The sequence below is a fragment of the Myotis daubentonii genome, chromosome 9, assembly GCF_963259705.1.
Source record: "Myotis daubentonii chromosome 9, mMyoDau2.1, whole genome shotgun sequence".
Lineage (NCBI taxonomy): Eukaryota > Metazoa > Chordata > Mammalia > Chiroptera > Vespertilionidae > Myotis > Myotis daubentonii.
In genome coordinates this window covers 65,632,720-65,652,105 of record NC_081848.1, presented here as the reverse complement: position 1 = coordinate 65,652,105, position 19,386 = coordinate 65,632,720, and the positions used below count along the sequence as shown (strand labels likewise).

Below are 19,386 nucleotides of genomic sequence, written 5' to 3'. Positions count from 1 at the left end.
AAATAAGAGCAAAATGAAACAAATGAGGTGGCATTTTCTTACATGTTGCATCAAAAATAGCCTCTCCAGACCCACTATTAATCACTGGTTTTTGCCCTTTGATTCCAAACCACCCTAAAGAAAAGAGAGGCAAAGGAAGAAAAAGAGGAGAGGAGAGAAAAGAAGAGATTAAATATGAATTAACCTTAGATTCAGCAATAGAGCTACCATATTTCAGCCCTTTAGAATAGGCAAACAATTACCTAACTACAACCCTGGGTCTCTAATGAAATAAAGCAATGGGGAAGGACATTTTAAAAATAATGAAAAATCCAACAGGTGAAATACGGTAGTCCTCATTGTCCATAAGCAATCTATTTTAAGACCCCCAGTGGATGCCTAAAACCACAGACAGTACTGAACCCTGTATGTATTATATTTTTTCCTACACATACATAACACGTCACAGCCTCTCTTTGTTATATCCAAGTTGCCAGGATCACTACTCTTGCGATTTGGAGCCATTATTAAGTAAAATAAGAGTTAGTTGAACACAAGCACTGAGATACCACCACAGCTGATCTGCTAACCTAGACAGCTACTTAGTGACCAGTGGGAAGAAGCATATACAGTGTGGAGATACTGGACAAAGAGATGATTCATGTCTGGGGTGGGCCAGAGCAGGACAGCATAAGGCCAGAGCAGGACACTACTCAGAATGACACACAATTTATAAATATGAATTGTTTATTTCTGGAATTTTTCATTTAATATTTTCAGACCAAAATTGACTGTGGGTAACTAAAACCCATGAAAGTGAAACCACAAACAAGGGGAGACTACTGTAGAAGCTGTATATAGTGGGGGTAGGGGGTTCAGTATTTGGGGGCAAAACTTTCTTTGGTTCATCTCTTAAATGGTTGAACTCTCCTGGCTACCAGCTTCCTCCATTCCCTCATTTGATCTGGCACTGGGCTTGATAGCTCTAGCTCCAGCCCAGAATTAAAAGAGAGGGGACACAAGGGAACTAAACAGATGGAGGAAAAGGTGGGTGGAGGAAAAGGTAGGTTGGCAGGTAGAAGTACTATTTCAATTTATATCCCCAAACATGAAACTCTTGTCTCAAGCTTTTGGGGATGTGGTCTACAGCACCAGAGTATATTTTTAGGCCATTTCTACTAAATCCGACACAAGACACATGTGGTCCCACTAGAACCCTAAGTGTGGGCCAATGAGACAATATTTGGAGACAGATACACAGAATCTCTCAAGTGTAAGGGCTTAATGATTCTCAATTCTCTCTGCATGGATGCCTCCTTCCTACCTACCCACTCCTAAAAGTGAAGTAAAAAGTTAAAAGTGTTCACAGCCCATCTTTGCAAAATTTCTAGAGCCCTTCTTGCCCTTGGGGACCCAATATCCACACCTGCTTACAGGGTGGGGGCTGCAAAGTTCTTCTAATTAAGGTTGTGCAAAGTACGTCAGGCAGTCCCCTGGGGTCCTTTTCAAGAAGTGAAACCTCCTGTAAGGCAGAAACTTTTTTTCTATGTCCTTCAGCTCTAATAAGTGTATATTAAACTGAAGTAATTGGGGTGATGTCCACGGTAGCAGAAGTCACTGATTTCCTGTCACCTGGTATCTATCAGCGATCCTAGATCTGGCCTAACTCACTCACCCCTGTGCACTTGAGAAAGTAGCAGTCAAGTGAACTCAGCAGCAAACATCAAATCAGCCCTTGAGCCCTAAGGTCTTGGAGACTCAGGTAAGGAATCAATTTTCTATGTTTCAATTACTAAAAGGGAGTAATTGATGGGGGAGGTATAGGATAGTTTTGGAGAGTGGAGATTTTTGCTTTAATTCTAGCACTTTCCTGGTCAGGCTTTCTGATAGTGTCATGATTTGAGGAGGAGTCATATCAAAGCTTGCTGCCCACCCACTCTTAATATTTCCCTTTTTGTCTCTCTCTCTTTCTGCCTCCCTCTTTCTCAATTCTGGCAGATCAACTCTGAGTCAGATTACAGCATGTAAATTAAAACACAATTGCCAACCTGCTGGGCTCAGACCTGCACTCTACCACTTACAAGCCACATAACCTCAGGACAAGTTACTAAGCCTCTGTGTTCTCAGTTCCCTCTTCTATAAAATTGTGGCAATAGTAACACCAATTGCATTATAAAGATTAAATGACCTAAAATCTTGAAGATCTTAGAACCAGTTATGTAGTACGAAACAAGAAAGTAACTAGTTGTGGCTATAATGAAAATAACTCTATTCCCACTACTTTAATTTTTTCCCCTTCAAAAGATAGCCCATGAAATGGAAATATCCTTAGATGTTACTAAGCCTCACAGGCTAACATTTCTGAAGGGGGTTGGTGGACAGCAAAATGAACCTCAAATCCAACACAGACGCTTAGAGTAAAAGTGGGCACTGGAGATGAGAGGAAGCTCTAATGAAAGAGGACAAAAATAAAATTTAACCATGTCATAACTATTTTCTAAAACCAGTATATAATGTGACTCCTTTTTCTGTTTCCCGTAAGATAATTTGATCTCACTGATCAGATTGCCTTTTTGTCCGATGCCCTGTGATTTTGTAAACCTGCTCTGAAGAGGCAGTTCAGTTTAATGTTCTTTCTAACGTTTACTGACCTCATAGTATGGAGAAAATGAGTTCTCTGTGTAATACTAGTAGGAAATGTCCTTGCAGGATTTACATCCCATTGGAGAAGCTACAATATGGTATATAAAGAAAATAGTAAGAAATGCAAAGAGCTGTGACTTTGAAAGAGAAGTCGATGCCATCAGTGAGAAGGGCAGGAACAACCTCGGGTCATGTGTGTGTCTCGTGGGGAATTTGGCTGAAAATGCAGGGGCAGGAGGAGCGTTTCACAGAGGAGAGGACTGAGAGGAGAAAGCAAGAGGCTTGTCCAGACCAGTGGCTCTGGCTCCTGTGGGAAACAGCGGGAAACAATGGGATGGAGCTTAAGAAGTTGGGTAGAGCTGAACTGTGAAGGGCTCCTTCACAGGCAATGACGGTTTGGAGAGAGAGTTCAAGCTCAGGAAGGGTATGACCTAAGTAGTAATTTAGGGCATTGGATCACAGGATAACATTTCTGGAGCAGGGTGGTGGACACCAAATCCTGCTTCAAATCCATCACGGAAGGAGGGAGGGTAGCCCTAGCCAGTTTGGCTCAGTGGATATAGCATCAGCTTGTGGACCAAAGGGTCCCAGGTGTGATCCTGGTCAAGGGCATGTACCTTGGTTGCAGGCTCCTCCCAGGCCTGGGCATTGGTCGGGCTCATGCCGATGTGTTTCTCTCACATCAATGTTTCTCTCTGTCTTTCCCTCAATTTTCACTCTTCCTAAAAATCAATGGAAAAATATCTTCGGGTGAGGACTAAGAAAAACAACAACAAAGAAAAAAAAAAAAAGGAGAGAGGGTGGATTAGAAAAGAGAAAGACTGAAGGCAGAAAAGCAAGATTTTTGTGCTCAAACCAAGAGAGGAAATGAGAATTGAATGCATGAGGTGATAGTGGAAGTAGAAAAAGGTTCACCTGCAAGATAAGGTATAATACAGAGGCCCATACAGCATGACCTGGCCGTTGAGTGAACATGGGAGACAAAGGAGCCCAGTGACAGATGGCTCCAACTTTTTATGCCTGGGTGACAGGGGAAACAGAAATAAAGCAATCTGAGGGATGATGCCTGAGGAAAGGCTGGGGACTCTGCAGCATGGTCCCTGCAGAGAACAGTTCCAGTTGAGTGACTCCCCTACAACTGGCTGTGAAGGATTGATGAGTGAGGGGGCAGAGAGGAAGTGGAGGAAGAGAGTGGAACCATAAGCTTTTAAGAAACTTTGGGTAAAGGACAGGGACACTGGGCAGTGTTGAGGGACACTGCTATATTAAAGAAAGGGCTTTGGGATGGGGGGACACCAGGGCACATTTTACTATTTAAAAAAAGGTCTGGTGCCTACAATTTTCTTTAAATATTACATATTTTATAAATTGCAAGGTATCTCATGTTCTCAAAACAATACTTTGAATAAAGAGATAAAAAAGTAGCAAGCGACAGAGCTGGGACTAGCTCCAGCTACGTGGGTATTGGGAACAGTGAGACTGATGATGCAACAACCGCTCCTTGAAGGACTAAAATCTTGGTGGATGGGGATAGGCTGAGATGCACAGGCAGAGGGAAAGGAAGCAAGAACATTCTTCCTAAGAGATAAGTACACAGGAGGCCAGAAAGGATAAAAAGGCAGAAGTATTTTGAGCGGCAAAGGAGGAAGTTGAGGTAATGAAGGGGGAAGTTGAGGTAACAAAAGCTTTGAACTTCTCAGTAAATGGTGCAGTTATTGGACCTAAAAGTCATAACTCAAACCAAAACCCATGAAAGCTGTGAGCTCTCCTTCAGTGGGTGGAGAGAAACAGAGATTTGCCATAAAATGGGGCAGTGTCTGGTAAACCGAGTCCTTATTTTGATATAGTTTAGTGAAAATAATATACTATTATTACCATATTTTGACCAATGTGGTCAGTAACCCACATTGGTTATGAATTATTAATGTACCAATTAGTCTTTGGGCATACCATGTAGGGCACCATGTAAGTAATTATGAACAATTTTTTTTGAATAGGGTAAAGCTTCAGGAATCTACAATATCCTTAGGAGTATGTGGTCTACTTTTATATATTCCCATAGAATGAAGCTTTCATTATCCAGTCATCCTATAATGCCCTGGAATAATATAATCTATCTATCTATATATATAAAGCCTAAGTGACCATTCAACCATTTGACCAGTACTTATGACATGCACTGACCACCAGGGGGCAGACACTCAATGCACAAGCATGAAAACATGGATCAGACTGATGAATCTTAGAGGGAAGAGGGGAGGGAGTAGGGCAGGAAGAGATTAACCAAAGATCTTATATGCATACTAGAGGCCTGGTGCATGGATTCGCACACCAGTGGGGTCCCTTGGCCTGGCCTGTGGGGATCAGGCTGAAACCGGCTCTTCGACATCCCCAGAGGGGTCCTGTACTGCAAGAGGGCACAGGCAGGGCCGAGGGACCCCACCAGTGCACAAATCTGTGCTACAAGCCTCTAGGATAATATAATATAATCTATACTAATAAAAGGATAATATGCTAATTAGACAGGATAGACCAGACATCTTCCAGACTTCCTTCTGGACAAAGCCATGTTGGCGGGGGCCGAGGCAGAGGCAGTTAGGGACAATCAGGCAGGCAGGGGATCAGTTAGGGGTGATCAGGCAGGCAGGCACAGGCGATTAGGGGCAATCAGGCAGGCAGGCAGAGGTGGTTAGGGGCAATCAGGCAGGGGAACAGTTAGGGGAGATCAGACCAGCAGGGGAGCAGTTAGGGGCAATCAGGCCAGCAGGGGAGAAGTTAGGGGCAATCAGGCAGACAGGCAGGCAGAGTGGTTAGGGGTGATCAGGCAGGCAGGCAGGCGTGAGGTTAGGAGCCAGCGGTCCTGGATTGTGAGAGGGATGTGAGATTGGGCCTAAACCGGCAGTTGGACATCCCCTGAGGGGTACCAGATTGGAGAGGGTGCAGGTTGGGCTGAGGGACCCCCCCACCCCCATGCATGAATTTTGTGCACTGGGCCTCTAGTATAATATAATAACAAATATAACATAACATAACATAACATAACATAACATAACATAATATAATCACACACATAAGTATATATACATGAGAGCATATTTGCATAAGAAATGAAGTAGCATATAGAAACAGGTATGCTTTTGTTTATCTACTACCATTTTAATCTTAATATTTTTGAAAGCTTTGTAGAAATTTCCATAGCAAGACATTATTTTAATAGAGAAAATATAGTTTTCCCTAATGGTCATTACTTCCATTAGCCACTGCAGACATAGCCTAAGTAGAACTTGCTTACATAAATGGCTTATCTCATCAATAATACAGATACAACCTTAGGCCATTGAAAAAATATGGAGAAATTAAAAACAACAGAAGTCCAATCATCTAGATAATTGATGACTTTTGCTCTTTATTTTAAGTCATCCTCACTAAAATGAGCCCTCTGGAGAGGAGTGGTGACTCCCAGCTCATTCCACACTTGGCATGGGAAAATTAACCTCTCTGAACCTCCATTTTCTATGTTTGCAATAAGACAAAACACCTACTTAGTAAAGAAGGTGTTGGGAGAGTTGGAACTAGATGCATATACACTAGTCCTGGCTCATAGTAGGTGCTCAGTGAATAACTGTATGTGGTATAGCTTGCTGTGTGGCAGAAAGAGCACCCGTCTCAGGGCCATGGTGACTGCCTTCTGGTTTGGCTTGATCACTGGGAGCAAAGTCTTTAACAAGGCATGTCCCATCCCTGGGCCGCCATTTCCTCATTTGTCAAATGAACAGAATGGTTTCTGAGGTTCCCCATGAGTAGCTTTAAAAATCCTGTCTGGTGACCAGTTTGTAAACTCTGTAGTGGGCTACACTGATATATTCCTTTTGGTTGGTACAAAGCAGATCCCCAAGACCACATGACATATGATAATCTAGAATTTGAGCAAAATCAAGTGCAAAGCATTCAGTCAAATCCTCCTCTCTTCCCTTCAGCTCAGACAGATATTCTTTCCTCAATTGATTTGTAATCACCCAATTTGAAGGAGAAGAAAGAGGTTCATTAGTAAATAGACTGAATTCCTATTCCCTACAGGGTATAAAGCAGTCTGATACCATAGGTACCTCATTGTAGAGGTCCAAGTCCACATTTTAAATCTCTACTAGTCATGAAACTTTGAACAGTTACCTAACTTTTCTATGCCCTTGTTACCTTCTGTACAAAGTAGGGATAATGACTTATCCCTAATCTACTCTGTGAGGCTCACATGAGATGCCAGATGTGAAAAATCTCTTTGTCACTATAAAGCAGGTACAAAGGTGGGGCCCAGAAGACATCCAATTACCTGTCTCATGGCACACCTGTAGTTGCCCGGCTCTGTGTGACTTCAGTAAGATAAGCAAGGTGGACAGACAGTCTTGGCCTCCAAGTCTCCTTACACAACTTGCAGTCAATAAAGACAAGAACAAAGATGTGTCCCAAAAGAGAGATTTCCAGAGCCCAGGAGAGACCAAATAGAATTCATGTAAGAAATTGACATAAACAAATGAATACCAGAAGAAAGCCCAAGGTAAAGAGGGCTGAGCGGTCTTGAAATATTAGCACTGGGAAGGACCTTGATAATAGGCACTGTCTAACTTCAGAAATGAATAAATTATGAATTCTAAGAACAACTAGTATTTACTACTTTCTCACTATGTACTAGGCACTTTCACGTGTTAACTTCTCACAAATGTCTGTGAAAGGGGTATTGTGCTCATTTTTCAGAGAGAAACAAGAGAAAGTAATGCTCAAAAGGTAATAATGCTAAAAACAACAACAGCAACAAAAACAGCTAATAATCATTCAGACATAAATATCTTGCATACATTTATTTCTTCAATCATACTTACTAGGAAACTACTAAAATACTGGATTAGAGAGAACAAGGTCTCTGCTTTGATGGAATTTACAAACAAGCAATTAAATATAATGGGGTGTTGTGGGAGAGAGTAACTAGAAGGTTGAATCATGGATTGAGGGTTCAGGGAAGGCTTCTCTGAGAATCTGACATTTGAGCTCCATCTGAGTAAAAAGATACCAACCATCCACAGACCATCAGCTCATTTAAACCTTATAGCAACCCTATGAGAAAAGAATTATTATTATCTTCCATAACAATAGTTCAACTTGGGCCCAGAGACTTTTTAAAAATTTTCCCAAGGTTCACAGCAAAAAGAAGACTCATGATTTAAACCTAGGCAATCTGAATCAGGAGGCCCTGGTCTTACATACAACCTTAGAGAGCCTCCTTGAAGTGATTAACTCAAGGTCACAGAGTTAGTAGTAGAGGGCAGACTAGAATCAGCCCTTCCTGACTCCAAGGACAGACATCATCATATTCTGTCATGATGCCTCTGGTCCATCACAATGGACAAAAGCAAATAAGCATAGGAATAAGGGCAAGTCCATACAAAATGCATTTTCCAATATTAAAGCATAAGAAAAGCATCCAGGGTTGAGAGACAAACAGAACATGCAGATATATGAGCATGGTGTTTACAAGATAAATTATGCCCCAAATATAGCTGTCAAGAATACTGGCAGCAAACCCTGGGCCCATATGTCCTTGCCTGAGATGCCCCCTCCCAATCCAGTAGGACTTGCCTCAGATCCAAAGTCACAAGGAAGAGGCCATGTTTACCCTCAAAGATACCCATGGGAAAAAATACTGAAAAAAAAGTATTCAGATCAAATGACACAAGATAAAAGACTACTGAAATCCTGTTCTCTCTCTTCTCATTTTATTATTTGTTTTATTTTTAGGATTTTTGAGGGTGAAATGACGACACCCAGAAATTCAATGAGTGGAGCTTTCCCAGCAGATCCTACGAAAGGCCCTATTGCCATGCAACCGGTTAAAAAAATAATTCCCAGGAAGGTATCTCCTGTGGTTGGCCCCACACAAAGCTTCTTCATGAGGGAATCCAAGGCTTTGGGGGTGAGTCAGTTACCCTCCATTCCATATCCTAGGGATTCTCTGGCTTATAGAAGTAGATGCTGTAGAACAGGTACAGGATTCAATCCAATTTGAAGGTATCTGATCCAACCTGAAGTGTTCTTTATGTCTGAAATGGTGGGTCAAATCAAAGATGTATGGAGAAGTTATCACAGTAATCTTTTGATTTTGAGACTTACATATGATAACCCAGTTCATCACCAACATCCTAGGCATACCTACCTTGGAAATGACCCATTTTCTTCACCCAGGCGGTGAAGAAAATGAATCCAAACAAGACATAGGTCTTGGCATCTTCACCACTTCTTTTAGGCATTTTACACAGGCCCAAGACAGGGCTTCCAGCTTTACCTTTGCTTTCTGACTTGAAGATGATTTAAATTCACTCACCAGGGCCCCTATTTTCTCCACAGGCTGTCCAGATTATGAATGGGCTCTTCCACATTGCTCTTGGTGGTCTCCTGATAATCCACCTGGAGGTCTATGTACCTATCTGTGTAACTGTGTGGTACCCTCTCTGGGGAGGCATAATGGTGAGTAAAAATTCACAACTATTTGGGGAGTGATGCAGACAAAAATTTAAAAAAGACTCCACAGGAATATACCAGATTATTTCTGTGCTGAGGAAAGTTGAGTAGGAGATAGCTTGTCTGATTAAAGTAATTTGTGGAAAGAAACTTGACTAAATTGAGTATGAATGCCATGGTTGAGAGTTAGTCATCATGCTTCATGTGAAGTCAGAGAAAGATATCCTACATGAATCTGCAAAGGGAAGGAAGGGTGTTCAAAGCATGACTTATCCAAAGTCAAGTTGGGCAGGCAAAGGAGCACTAAACATTTGGACTATATAACATGGTGTTTCGGAAAGCAAAAGGGGGTACGACCATCCCACTTCCAACTGGTCCTTCTTCCTTACAATTCTGTTTAGTTACTATTGCATGTGGTGAAATTAGTCCCATCCCAAATGAACCTCCCGTAGCTTATCAGGAGAGCAGCATTCCTTATGGCTGTTTCATGTACATGTTTTTCAAGCTTGTAAGCCTGTCTGGATGTGGTATGGGGCAGTGGTGTTTATATTGCCATTACATTTTAATAGTTGCTATGATAAAGATGAGCCCAAGATTTTCTGAACAAGGGGAGATAGATTAAGAATTTTCTCTATTTTTACAGCTTGGACAGTAGAAAAGGAAAATGAGAAATAATTATCATCACTTCCTGTAGCAGCCAACATTTTAATGGGGTGCCTATGACATTCAGGCCAAATATTTCCTATATTGATTCACTCTTCATTAACATTAGTCATGTAAATTATTGGGAACTACTAAGAGCAATTATACAAAAAATTTTTAAAAGAAAAGCAAAACTTTCAAATTCACAGTCTGACTACTAATTGATATGGAAATGCAAATTCTGCCTCTTTGTGTTTTTTTAATTATTATTATTTTTTAACCCTCACAGGAGGAGTGAAGATATTTTTTTCCATTGATTTTTAGAGACAGTGGAAGGGAGGGGGTGGAGGCAAGAGAGAGAGAAACATCAATGTGACAGACACCATGATTGGTTGCCACCCACACACACACCGGGACCAGGGGGCAGAGAATAGACCTGAAACCCAGATACATGCCCTTGACCTGGGATCAAACCTGAGACCCTCTGGTGAGCAGGTCTACACTCAAACCACTGAGCCATGTTGGCCAAGGCATCTTTGGTTTTATTATATTCCTAGTCACAGCTCCTCAGTTGGTTGAATAAGAGGCATGGATTGAATGTAGTTGAACTTGAATAAAGAGGAAATATGACCAACTGAAAAATAAATGAATCCAATAAAAATGGCTAAGTAAATTAGTGAAAGTGGTTGAAAGTGTGGATAGCTTTTTTACAACCCAGTTCTCACTGTTAAGAAGTAATCACTCTCTCTGCTTCTCTCCCCCTCTGCCAATTCTCCCATCTCTACACCCTTCCCCACCTAACACTTCTCTTTTCATAGTACATCATTTCTGGATCACTCCTGGCAGCAGCCAAGACAAACTCCAGGAAAAGTTTGGCAAGTAATCATATGTTCTTCTCTCCCACCCATCAGAGGATTATTTGATTTCTCAGTTGAAAACAAGGACCCTTAAAGACCTTTGGAATCACAATAGCATTGAGTTCTCTCAACCCTTAAAAGCAAAAGATCCTCTACAATACGATTGTGATTTTATTTAAGAAAAACTTGAAAATGAGATCTACCTGAAATGCATCCACGGAAACAATTTAAAGGCAGATGAAGAGCATGCTCATGATTTTATGACTGATAAATGCTGTGTGAGACTAACAAATCTCCTTAAAAGTTATGTCATTTCTCTCAGGCTGTCATTTAGGACAGCTATCTAATCAATGCTATGATTGACTCAAGTCCTAGTTGATGTTGAGCTGCAATTTTGAGCTCAGTTTATCTCCATGTACCTCTGAGTTTTCACCTGTAAAATGAAGATAACAGTACTTGCTACCACATGACATTGTCATTAGGATGAAATGGAGTAGTATAAAGGAAAGTGCTCCGGAGGCACTTTCACCCCGGAAGAGCTCCCATATTGTATGGGTCACGAGCTCACCAGAAGGTTTTCTCCCCCAATTTTTTTTTACACCTATTAAGCTATTGCTGACTTGAGTCACTTCCAAAGTCAGTGAGGGATTGAGTGAATTGAAATGCTCTACTCTAGAGGTGGTCTGACAAACTCAGTTTGTGTGTGTGTGTGGGGGGGTGGGGGGTGGGGGGGGGGAGAAACTGTTTATGAAGGTCACGTTGTTTTATTCTCCAAATACAGCCAGTCCTACTGACTTGCCATCTGTAGATCATATAGTCATGGATGAAATATGTGTGTCGTAAAGTAATCATCAATAATTTCATATCTTTATGGTACTGGTCACATATATTTTCCTGTTTTGACCTTTTATCATCCTTGCAAGTTAGAACACTCCCACTGACATCCTCTTTCTTGCCTGTGCTACCGGAGACATCAGCCCTAAAGATGGCTGACTGCAATTGATGTCAGTAGGGAGAAAGTGGTGTTATTAATCTTGCTGTTCTTGCTTTTCACTTGATGGTCCAGACTCAGAGGGTTCTATCTGCTCTTTCCCTACATATACCCACTTTATTAGGTGGAAGAACCTTCTTTTTTCTCTCCCTTATACCTTCTTACACAGACAGATATGCTCTGAATACTATTTGTTTTCATTTACCCAATAAATATTTTTTAAATACCTACTAGGATGGTAACAATGGTAGTGAAAGGAAGTGCAAGGGGAAAATTTATAAGAATGAAGGATTATTCCTACAATTATTTCTGGAAAAAACTGATTGGATGGTGATGGCATAAAATGAGATGGGAAATATGGAGAAAGGAACAAAATTGAGAGATGAAGGTTTTTATTTTACAGTAACAGAAAACTAAAAACAACTGAGGGAAGTGTGGTATAGGATGATTTAGTAGTACCTCTGTGAGTCAGAGGAATGAGATCTGGAATACCTTCCTAGCTTAAATTCTCCAAATGGAAATCAAACCCAATTAATGACTCTTTATGTCTTCATTTCAGGTCAAAGGGAAAATGATAATGAACTCATTGAGCCTCTTTGCTGCCATTTCTGGGATAATTCTTTTGATCATGGACATATTTAATATTACAATTTCCAACTTTTTTAAAGTGGAGAGTCTGAACTTTATTAAGGCTTCTGTGCTATCTATTAACATACACAACTGTGAGACAGCTAACCCCGCTGAGAAAAACCCTTTATATGTACCATATTGTTACAGAATTCGAACAGTGTTCTTGGTAAGTGTGAAACATGATTCCTTTTCAGAGAGGAAGTGTGGCATTTTTATTATGAGCATCAACTCTAGATCCAGACTGTCTGCATCTGGTGCTTATTGCCTCATGCCTTTGGGCAAGAATTTTAACCACATTCTGTCTCAGTTTTAATCATGAAATGGAGAAGATAACAGTACTTACTTACACCCCTGTTTTGAAGGATGAGTCAATATATGCAAAACATTTAGAACAGTGTCTGGTACACAGAAAGTGCTATGTATGTGTTTGTTTTAACATTAATATTGCTAATGGTATTTACATTTATTATTATTATTAAGATGAACATTGAAGAACTACCTAAGTTGTTATGAATAACTTTTGCCTTAAGCAGTTTTTTGTTTTGTTTTTAAATATATTTTTATTGATTTCAGAGAGAAAGATAGAAATATCAATGATGACAGAGAATCATTGATTGGCTGCCTCCTGCATGCCTCCTACTGGGGATCAAGCCCGCCACCCGGGCATGTGCCCTTGACCAGAATTGAACCCGGGACCCTTCAGTTCCCAGGCCAACACTAGCCACTGAGCCAAACCAGCTAGGGCTGCCTCAAGGAGTTTTTAGTGTAGAGTTTAAAGGGGGAAAGGTGCATATCTCAAATGTGAAGAGGTTTCCTTGGTGTGATACCACCTAAATAAAGCTGGATACAATTAATTTGTGACTCAGTAATTATTCTTTCCTATGTAGAATTGATTCTTCAACTAATTATTACTCACTTTCTATCAGCAACATGGATTAACAATTTTTTTGGTGTCAGAAGTTGTGCTAAGGCTTAGGGTTATAAAGATACTGGTAGTTCTTACAGATAGTCGTTACTCACCTAAAGAATTTGTTTTTTAATCACCTAATTTTAGTCAACAGTTATTTACTGAGCCCTTACCCTATTCTTATGTTTTTTATTATTACATTTCATCCTCATCTTTTCATGGTTTTACAGAGCCTTTTTGCAGTGATGCTGATCTTTGCCTTCTTCCAAAAACTTGTGACAGCTGGCACTGTTGAGAGTGAATGGAAAAAACTGTGCTCCAGACCCAAAGCTGTAAGTAGTAGCCATTCTGTCCTCAACCTCCCTCTAAGAAAATAATGTCTTACCAAAAAAAAAAAAACACACAAAAAAAGGAAAGAAAGAATGAAAGAAAGAAAAAGGATCCTTTATATAGAAAATGTAATCCAATGAGACTTTGAGCCTGGGAGCTTCATAAAAAATGGCCTTGGCATATTACCAGGAAGCAGAAAATACCAATAATGATGGAATTGAAATTTGAAATAAATCTAAAGGTTAGAGAGATGAAACAGGTCTATAATATATGCACCCTCTTACTAACCTTGACTTCTGCTTGACTCAAGCATCCAATTTGATTCCATGTGTCATGTGTGCAGATGGTTGATGGTTGAAGGTTGATTAAAGACAATAGTTCTTCCACTTGATTTCTCAGTATTCCCTTCTTCCACCCACCACCTTTTCATCCATCTGATCCCTCTTCCAAAACAAGAGGTTCAAAGAAGCTCCACAACCAGAAAATATCTATTATTAACTGCTTCAGAACCATAGAATGTCAGATTTAGTACAGAATTTAGGAATCAGCACTAATTATTTCATTTTGCAGATGATAAAATTAGGATTAGAGACCGAAAATTATATTTCCAAAATTATCTCCAATAAAGGCAAATCAAAATGAAAATATAAATTCCTCTATTATATTGCAATGTTCTTTCCCAAATATTGTGTGATCATTCCAGAAAAGAGGGCAAAAACTGTTGGCATTGAGGATGAATCTTAATAAGTGATTGGGTAAGAATATGAGCATCTAGGAAACCAATCCTGGCACTTGGAGGAACATGGGAAATAAAATAAATAGCATAAAAACAAGGAGTTATTTGATAAATATTCAAAGAGATTATTGAGAAATATGGCAATGATAAAAGTCAAGAAAAGTTTGTTGAATTTTGTATTCTAGGATGTAGTTCTTCTCCTGTCAGCTGAAGAAAAAAAAGAAAAGGCAATTGAAATCAAAGAAGATGTGGTAGAGCTAACTGAAATATCTGCCCAACCAAAAATTGAAGAAGACATTGAAATTATTCCAGTCCTAGAAGAAGAAGAAGAAGAAACAGAAGTAAACTTTCCAGAACCTCCCCAAGACCAGGAATCCTCACCAATAGAAGATGATAGTGTCCCTTAAACTATTTTTTTTGGGGGGGGGTTCTGTTTCCTTTTTCTAAGCATTAGTGTTCATAGCTTCCAAGAGACATATTCCCCCCATTTCTTGAGACTTGAGACACTCCACATATCTCTCTGGTCTTTGCATGGAGTGACCACAACATGTTCTCTCTCTCTCTCTCTCTCTCTCTCTCTCTCTCTCTCTCTCTCTCTCTCTCTCTCTCTCTCTCTCTCTCTCCTTTGCCTTGGATAAGTAGTAGCCATAGTAGCGTTTTAGTGTTTTTTTTTTGTTGTTTTTTTCCCCCCCATTTCTTCCCTTCTCAACAGGAAGATTCTGCACCTGATGAAAAAGATAAATGACTGCTGCATGCCATCCATAAACTATCTCTAATTCCTACCACATCTACATTTTGAGTGCAGTCCTTTTTCACCACTGTTTTAAGGAAAATAAAAATAATAATAATGAGGTGCAATAAGAAGCCTATTCCATCTATCTTTCTAGGGGGCTGACACTGACGCACACTGAGCCTCCACAGCCCTTCAGGGAAACTCTGAGAGACCATCACCCAATCCCTTCTTTGTACAAACAACACAGCTTACAAATGGCCATGTCTCTATCTGTCTTAACTTTCTCTAACCCCTGCCCTAGGCTCTTGGCTTCACTGTCTACCTACTTATAGTCTTTAGGCAAGAAAAGAAAGAATGAAAGAAAAATACCAGGAGTAGCCATATCTCAAATAATAACCAACACTTGTATTTGTAGAATATTTTCTAGTCAACAAAATATTTTATCAAATAATTGCATTTGATCATCCCTGATAAAAAAGAATCCCTATCCCTATTTTACAAATGTTTCAAAGAGGCTAAGTAATTTGTAAATAAGTAAAGGTAATTTACAGCTAATAATTTTGAGAGCCTCTTTCATTGCTAAATCTTCTTACTCAAATCCTGTAATGTTTGAAATAACCAAATTACCTATCCAATGCCCACATAAACTACTAGAGTTAAGTCAAAAGGTTTTATCAAGCACCTACTCTCTGACCAGCATGAAACAGGTGTTGAGAGAGACACACACAAGAGTCAGAAATCAAATTTTACCATGTGGGGATAAAAAGACTTAGACATTCACAACCTTTTAAAAACTACTTACATCATTGATGTATAATTGGTTGTTAGATTACATAATGTAGATACTAAGTTATCAATGCTACAGACCAAGTGCTACAGACATTGTGAGAAAGAAGATCATGCATGAAAATTACATAAATAGTTACAATGCCTAATCTCAGGCAACAGCTATCCTACTTATTGATTCTTGTTCATATTCAGAGAAACTAGTACCCTATGAAGAAAGAATCTTAACCTAAAAGGCCACTATCATCTATCAACTACATTTGAGCATTTGCTACATGTTGAGTGCTGTCAGATTCTGGCAGGTGTATAGACAATGTAATTTCCACTCCCTGTGATATTTCCATTTTGTTAGGGGCCACCAATGGAAGATACTTCCTCTGATTAGAAAGAAAAAGGAGGTAGGATATTTCTCTATGTAAAGTCCTCAAAATTAGCTTTAAATAAATAAAACTATATTTGTGTTCTTATCTGAAATAAATGATTCCAACATGGTATTTCCCCAAGTCTTCTTTATTCCTATAATATCAGACCATGTGAGGCTCCTAAAACCTTAAGTTCATATTCACACAACCCTAATCTGGGTGTGAATTGTGAAGTATCAGGATATTGACTATTAATATCGGTATATTCTTACATATACACTTTCCCAAAGAAAATTTTCGTGGGACAGGTCATTAATAATGTGTTCCTCACTCTCAGCACTTTAGAATTTGACTGAATTATATGGCAGGCACTCCTGCATTGAACTAGAGGAAAGGAAAGAGGGCATGGCAATGCTAGACTCAATGGGAAAAAAAAGAGAGAAAACCATAAAAAAAGACAATCTCTTATTTCTTATTTTCTCCACTTCTGAAATACATATGAGGTTCCCCTTCTAAATCTGTGGTTTCCTTAAGAATTTATTTTATTCATTTTATGATCTCAAATAATTAGTTTTTACCCACCTCACATAACCACTTATAGTATGAGACACTGATAATGTCTACTGTTAAAAAAGGATGAATATCCTTGCTATGACCTTCTCCCCAATTATCCCTTGGACAATTTTTTTCATTATAGGGTGACTGACCACCCCAGATTGTTCAGGACTGAGAAGTTTCCTGGGATGCAGCACTTTCAGTGCTAAAACCCAGATAATCCAAGGCAAACCAGGGTGATTGATCACCCTTATTCATAGTAATACAGAATTTTACCCACTTATGAATGCAGACTTGTGCAGCCACTATGGAAGACAGTATGGAGTTTCCTCAAAAAACTAAAAATGGAACTCCCATTTGACCCTGTGATCCCACTTCTAGGAATATATCCCAAGAAACCAGAAACACCAATCAGAAAGGATATATGCACCCATATGTTCATAGCAGCACAATTCACCATAGCTAAGATCTGGAAAAAGCCTAAGTGCCCATCAGTAGATGAATGGATTAGAAAACTGTGGTACATCTACACAATGGAATACTATGCTGCTGTAAAAAAGAAGGAACTCTTACCATTTGCAACGTCATGGATGGAACTGGAGAGCATTATGCTAAGTGAAATAACCCAGTCAATGAAGGAAAAATACCACATGATCTCACTCATTCATGGATAATAAAGACCATTATAAACTTATGAACAATAATAGATACAGAGGCAGAGCTGCCCCAAACAGATTGTCAAACTGCAGCGGGAAGGCTGGGGAGGGTTGGGGGGCAGGAGGCAGGCAGGTAAGAGATCAACTGAAGGACTTGTATGCATGCATAGAAGCATAACCAATGGACATAAGACACTGGGGGTTAGGGGAGGCCCGGGTTTTGTCAAGGGCGGGAAAAAAAGGGAGACATATGTAATACTCTTTGTAATACTTTAAGCAATAAAACAATAAAAAAAGAATTTTACCCACTTATAGTCACTGTATAATATAATCTGCTTTTATACTTACCATTTTCATAAATATTTTCCTTATTGATATATAATTTTCACAAGTATAAATTTTTAGTTGCAATTTAGCCCTCCATTAAATCAAGATAGAATTCACCATTCTTCTATAATTGGTTACTTAGGGTATTTCCATTTTTATTTCATTTTTTTTGCAAATCACTTTTGGAGCTGCAGAAACCTTGAGAAAAAAAAGTATTTCCTCTTCTCATTATTCAAAATGTGGCTTAACACTTCAAGCCTTGTCAACGTCTGTCAGAGGCCTAAATCTAAGAGCTAAAACTATAGAATCCTTAAAAGAAAACATGGTGTAAAGTTTGAAGTCTTGGATTAGGCAATGATGTTTTAGATATGACACCAAAATCATAAGCAAAGAAAGAAAAAAATAAATTTAATATTACCAAAATTAAAAACCTATGTGTGTCAAAGGGCACTATACAGAAAGTAAAAATAAAACCCATTGAAGGGGAGAAAATATTTGAACATTATGTATCTGATAATGGTCTAGTATTCAGAATGTATAAAGAAAGTTTACAGGTCAACAATAAAAAGACAAATAAGCCACTTAAAAAAAACTTGGCAAAATTTTTGAATATATATTTCTCCAAATGTACAAATGGTCAATAAGCACATGAAAAATGCTCAAGTCACTAAGGAAATGTATATCAAAACCACAATGAGATACCACTTCACACTCGGGATGGCTATAATAAAAAATAAAGTAATGACTGTTGGTGAGGATTTGAAGAAACTGGAATCTCACACACTGCTAGTGGTAATGTAAGATGCTGTAGCTACTTTGAAAAATTGTCAGTTTCTCAAAAAGCTAAACATAAGTTACTATAAGACCCAGTAGCTTACTAGTAGGTATATATACTCAAGAAAATTGAAAATATAGGATCACACAGAATCTTTTCTACAAATGTTCATAGGAGCATTTTCCATAATGGCCCAAAAGTAAAACAACCCAAAAGTGTATTGACTGATGAGTAGATAAATCAGTGTGGTATATACATATAATGAACAATTATTCAGCCGTCAAAAGGAATGATGAACTACTACATGTCACAACTTGAAGACATCATGTTAATTATAAGAGCCAGATACAAAAATCCATATAGTACATGATTCCATTGATATAAAATGACCATAATAAGCAAATACATAGAAATAGAAAGTAGATTACCAGTTACCAGAGGCTGGTGGGGTGGGAAGGAGAGTGGAGAGTGACTGCTAACTAATTCAGTTTTCCTTTGGGGGTGATGAAAATGTTCTGGAATTATATAATGGTGATGGTTGCATAACATTGTAAATATATTAAAAAGATTTTAAAAGGGTAAGTTTTAATGTATGTGAATTAAATTTCAATAAAAATAATTTAAAAAGAGAAAACCAGTGTTATAAGATAGCCAGGAAGGATTAAATAACAGTAAAATGCCCTAGTTCTTAGCACCAAATAATCTATCTATCTATCTATCTATCTATCTATCTATCTATCTATCTATCTATCTATATGAAAGCCAAGCAACCAGAACAACGAAATGACCGGTCACTATGACATGCACTGTGGCAGCCAACTGGCCTGATCACCCTCCCCCCACCCCCACCTCAATCAGGGCCAGCTGGACCCCACCCGTGCATGAATTTGTGCACTGGAACTCTAGTTGTTCAATAATATTATAGGATAGGAATGAGCTCAATGAAGGCTGGAGTATTATGGGAAAATCT

At 39.1% G+C, this 19,386-nt stretch overlaps 1 protein-coding gene across 1 annotated transcript; it reads left to right on the top strand.

Moving 5' to 3' along the window:
• The first annotated feature begins 1,558 nt into the window (after positions 1-1,558).
• MS4A1 (membrane spanning 4-domains A1) lies at positions 1,559-16,235 on the top strand. The gene is made up of 7 exons (XM_059709227.1): positions 1,559-1,741; positions 8,410-8,584; positions 9,016-9,135; positions 10,590-10,646; positions 12,179-12,415; positions 13,387-13,488; positions 14,408-16,235. The coding sequence occupies exons 2-7, from the start codon at positions 8,426-8,428 to the stop codon at positions 14,627-14,629; spliced, it is 897 nt and encodes a 298-aa protein (XP_059565210.1). The 5' UTR covers positions 1,559-1,741; positions 8,410-8,425; the 3' UTR covers positions 14,630-16,235.
• Positions 16,236-19,386: the final 3,151 nt, after the last annotated feature.